Below are 4,459 nucleotides of genomic sequence, written 5' to 3' on the forward strand. Positions count from 1 at the left end.
GAGGACATGCTGCAGGGAAAAGCTACTGGTCATCATGAATAAGGTTATAGATCCCAAAATTTGCAGGGTCTACTGATTCAGGGATGTGTTTTTAGGAAACTGCATTGATGGATCCTTGAACATGTAGAAATTGTTCCCAAAGTTCACTCTTTCTCTCTCTAAAAGGATAAATACTTTAAGGCCCAAATGTTGTGTATGAGTGAGCTTGAAAGTACTCTAACCGCTTGTCATGTTTAATGCAATCACAAATTTTCAGTTACCCCAAAAAATCACAATTTGTCAGATCGGAGCATAAAGCATTGAAGTTCCATAAACAAAAGGATGGCTGAAAATATATTTAAGGGAAAGATGCCTATGCATGGAGGTTAAATGATTGATCAGTTTTGTTATTGAAATTTGACATGTGGGAAATTCAGATTATTCTTATCCGGATTGATTGGAATCGATTGGATTCTGTCCCTAACCCTAGAAATGTAATACAGATAAGCCTCTTTGAATTGGTCAGAATCAAGATCGACCTCGATTGATCCAGCCAATCCTATCCCAAGTTTTTAAACCCTCTAGGAAACAGACCCACTGGCCATCACCCGAGAGAAACTGAAACACATCAAGTTAGGTTCTCTGGAGAGGAGCTGGACCCAACTGACGGCAAACCCATCATCGACTAAAGTTAATGTAGGAAAGGGAAAAAAATTTTTTTGCTACAGAGAACATTTGTGGCTAATCTAAAAATTTAATATGTGACTAATCTAAACTGTCTTCTTTATCTAATGGTCAGAATTGTGAATTCACTTCTCCATGACACAATGATAGTGGGCAATGCAGAATACCCTTCCTAGGCGGAAATCAAGAAATTCCTTTTGCCTAAATAAAATTTGTTTACAACCATACATGCCATTAAGCACAATTTTTTTTTTAATATAATCTTCAGCTCAACTATTATGTAGTCTTATCACTGAATTAGCCTTTTTTTTTTTTTGTCCAGCACAAAAAACTCGCAACCCGGGGGAGAATATCTTCAACCTCCTTTCTTGTTTCAATCTCACTGGAGCTATTTTTTTTACCCATGGGGAAAGGGTGGTAATCCGAGTTTAAAAACAAGGAATTGTTATCGGTCCCCAAAAATCGGAGGAAATGGGTAGAAAACTCCCCTAAACCTTAGTTTCCATACAAGATTGGTGTGATTTAGCCAGATCGACTGACCAAATTCATTCCAATTTGCAACGATATTAGTAATATCGTTGGTCCTATTACCATTGGTAGGACCAAATGATCCAACAATAGGATTAAATGACTAATAGCAAAAGGGGAAAAAAATGCTGCCCGGAGCATCCCCTACGCCCTCTTACACGGGACAGTAAAATGATCACCCTGCCCTTCCTTTGGATTCCCTTTCATGTACTACCATTGATCTCCACGATGGCCCTCAACGACCAGATAATACCGGACATATCAGCTTGTCCATATACGTATTGGTAGTGTCCAATCCGAACCACGACCCACTACCCATTGAACATTAATAGATGAATGGAACCCGTAAACCTCACCAGTTATATAGGTGATGATTCCTAGTTTGGTTAATAAAAATAATAATTTAAAAAAAGGAACAGGAAATATGGCAGCATAATAGTCATTATGTTTTTAGTCAAACGCTTGAAAATTTCAACGGAAATAAACATGCCAAAAGGAGTGCGGATTCCGGTTCGGTCACACGTTTCCGATTTAGGTAATGCCCTTCAAGAAATAGATTTTTTTTTTTTTTTTTTTTTTTTTCCCCCTTTAAGTAGGAACCACATAGAGATCACATGGAATCCTTCGAGTGTCAAAACAGATCCGGTTAAAGGAAAAAAATTTTAATCAGAATCTTGGGGATCAGGATCGTTTCCACGGAGGCGTGTGCCCAAGGGACATTCAGCGGTTGAATTGTGTTGCACATATTTTGGTGCATGTTTAAGGATGTATACGATACAGTCCAACGGTTGGCAGCACCCTAGGTACTGGGCTCCCTAGAGACGAGCTAAATTCAAATCTTGGAGGCAAAATTGTTCAATACAGGTTGACATGCACTGTGTACATGAACTAGGTCTACTACCCTTTTAATACATTTGAATCATCAGGTAATTTCACCGTCTGATTGTTACGTTTCATCAATCGATAGTTCTAAAAAACAGGATAAAATTTGAATGGTTCATTGTCTAGTCTTAGTTGGAATCATTATCGTCTATGGTTTCCTGACCAGTGTGATTCTCTAATGCCTCTCACAAGAGGGGGGGTGGGACCCATCCAGGACACTTGACCGAACACTTTGCCCGGGTGGGATCCACCTACCTCTTGTGAGAGGTACTAGGGAACTGCATACGATAAAAATTCGTCTTAGTTGGGGCCGCACTGAATTCTCAACCAAGTTACGGACCAGGTTATCCTTCAAACCCTTGCCTTTTGTTGTCCAACCCGCCTTGAACCGGCATTTAAAATGTTTTCCAGCCGGCCTTGTGGCAGGCTGATCTCAGATTCTTAATTCTCAAGTGCCCCATAAATTCCTTTCGAACTTTTTAATTTTTAATTTTTTTATGAGAATCATTGCAGAATGGAATCAGAGACAACAGATGGTTGAGATCACCCTGGGGCCATCCATCAATTGATGATGGATCCGCATATTCTACATGTAACACGTGTCACCATCTACTCGAATCCAATCCTGCGTTTTCTTCATACGACGGTTGGGGGCATTTCCGTAGGTACGGGATGTAACTCATGCCCTTTTTTTGATCTGTACCTCACAAAACCGTTGAGGATACGGTAGGTGACGTGGAGTCGTTTTAGCTTCCCAAGCATGAACAACCGTCTAGGGTTCTACGTGTCAATTTATTATTTGCTAAAGAAAGTACGCAATCTCTTCGTATCGGATCACCAGTCCGATCCGTCCAGATCGTATCGGCTATTACATCCGACGTAGGTCGTAGGTTGAGACTTTCATGAAGAAAGAACACAATAAGTATACGGTTCTGAGTCTGACGGTGTGACCTCTAATCTTGATAGCGGCATTTCCGTAATTATAACAAAACCACCTCTGGAAACTCCAGAGTCCGTAGAGGCATTCTGCCTTCCCGTTACGTATCGCGAACACTGAAACTCACCGTGAAACGAAAGTACCGTCCGTAAACCTATTTCTCTCGGACGAACATACCCTCGTTCTCACCCGTCGCGTCAATTCTAAATAAATGCACAGAGGGGGGATAATTTAGTCATTTTGAATAACAATGCCGGAAAATCTAAGTTGTACTCTATACAACCATGGACACATGAAGGAAGACAAAAACAGAAAAACAGAGCAACAGAGTAACGTAAAGGGGTTAGAGACATAAACAGAAAAATATTCCGGCGAGGTATGTCAGGAGTGTAAATGTATATAGATAGAAATCTCTGATCAGAGCCACAGAGCACCGGCGTCTTTGAGGAGAGGGACGAGGGTGCCATTGATGTGAGACGACATGACGGTCTGAACACCACCCAAGAACTTGCCCCCGACGAATACAGCAGGCAAAGGCTGTTCTCCGTCGCCGACGAGACCATAAAGTACGGCCTGCATCTCTTTGCCGTTCTTTTCTTCATCCAGCTCCACGATGGTGGGACCCACGCCGAGGCCAAAGAGCAAGCTCTTGACGACGTGGCACATGCAGCAGCTGCTTAGGCTGAACACCACCACTGCGTTGGCTGAAGCCAACTTCCTCATATTCTCGTAGGTCCTCACAAGCTCCATTGACAACCGCCTCACATGGTTGCCATTCCCCTTATTCCCCTGCAACTGGAGTCCCTTTCCGTTCACGTGATGCATCATCTTTTCTTGAAGATACCAAACCGAACAACAACTCAAGAACTGAAGCAGAAGAAGAAGAAGAGTAAGAATGAGAGATGTTGTGTATTGAGGAGTGGTGTTTAAGCTAATGAGATTAATATAAAGGGTTCAAGGGTGGGTGGTTCGGGAATCAGAGGAGAGCTGAAGATCGAGGTCAAATCCAAGATGTACTGGTAGCGTCAAAGTAAAAGATTCTGTGAGAAGGAGGGAGAGAGAAGAGAGAGAGAGAGAGGGATTTCCCAAACAGTCGCTTCGGGTGTCTGAATCAAATGCTTTCTAGTAACAGAAAAAAATAAGGGGGTCTATCAATTTATAGGATTTGTGTGGATTCTTATAAAGAATATTTCATAGTCTTCAGCATACGATAAACAAGAACGACAGAGAGAGAGAGAGAGAGAGGGACAGTGAGCAGAGGCGGAGGATATCAGGTTCAGACTTGCTAGCTAGGGTTTCTGGACCCGGCAAGCTCTGACGGATTGGGCTTCTTCAGTGGTGCTGTTTGTTTCTAATGATCACTCTTTAACGCATGCTGTCTTCTTATAATCTTTACCTCCTCTTCCTCTTGTGTAGACTGTGTGTGTGAGAAAGAGAGAGAAGCAAGTT

At 42.0% G+C, this 4,459-nt stretch overlaps 1 protein-coding gene across 1 annotated transcript; it reads right to left on the reverse strand.

Moving 5' to 3' along the window:
• Positions 1 to 3,279: 3,279 nt before the first annotated feature.
• LOC122652762 (glutaredoxin-C9-like) lies at positions 3,280 to 4,036 on the reverse strand. Its single transcript, XM_043846606.1, has one exon. It carries the CDS (start codon positions 3,836 to 3,838, stop codon positions 3,428 to 3,430), a length of 411 nt encoding a protein of 136 aa, XP_043702541.1. The 5' UTR covers positions 3,839 to 4,036; the 3' UTR covers positions 3,280 to 3,427.
• Between the last annotated feature and the right edge of the window lie 423 nt (positions 4,037 to 4,459).

This window comes from Telopea speciosissima, chromosome 2, assembly GCF_018873765.1.
Source record: "Telopea speciosissima isolate NSW1024214 ecotype Mountain lineage chromosome 2, Tspe_v1, whole genome shotgun sequence".
Classification (NCBI taxonomy): Eukaryota; Viridiplantae; Streptophyta; class Magnoliopsida; order Proteales; family Proteaceae; genus Telopea; species Telopea speciosissima.

Coding starts and splice junctions, on each gene's coding strand:
- LOC122652762 (XM_043846606.1), bottom strand. CDS start 3,838: ATGATGCATCACGTGAACGGAAAGGGACTCCAGTTGCAGGGGAATAAG.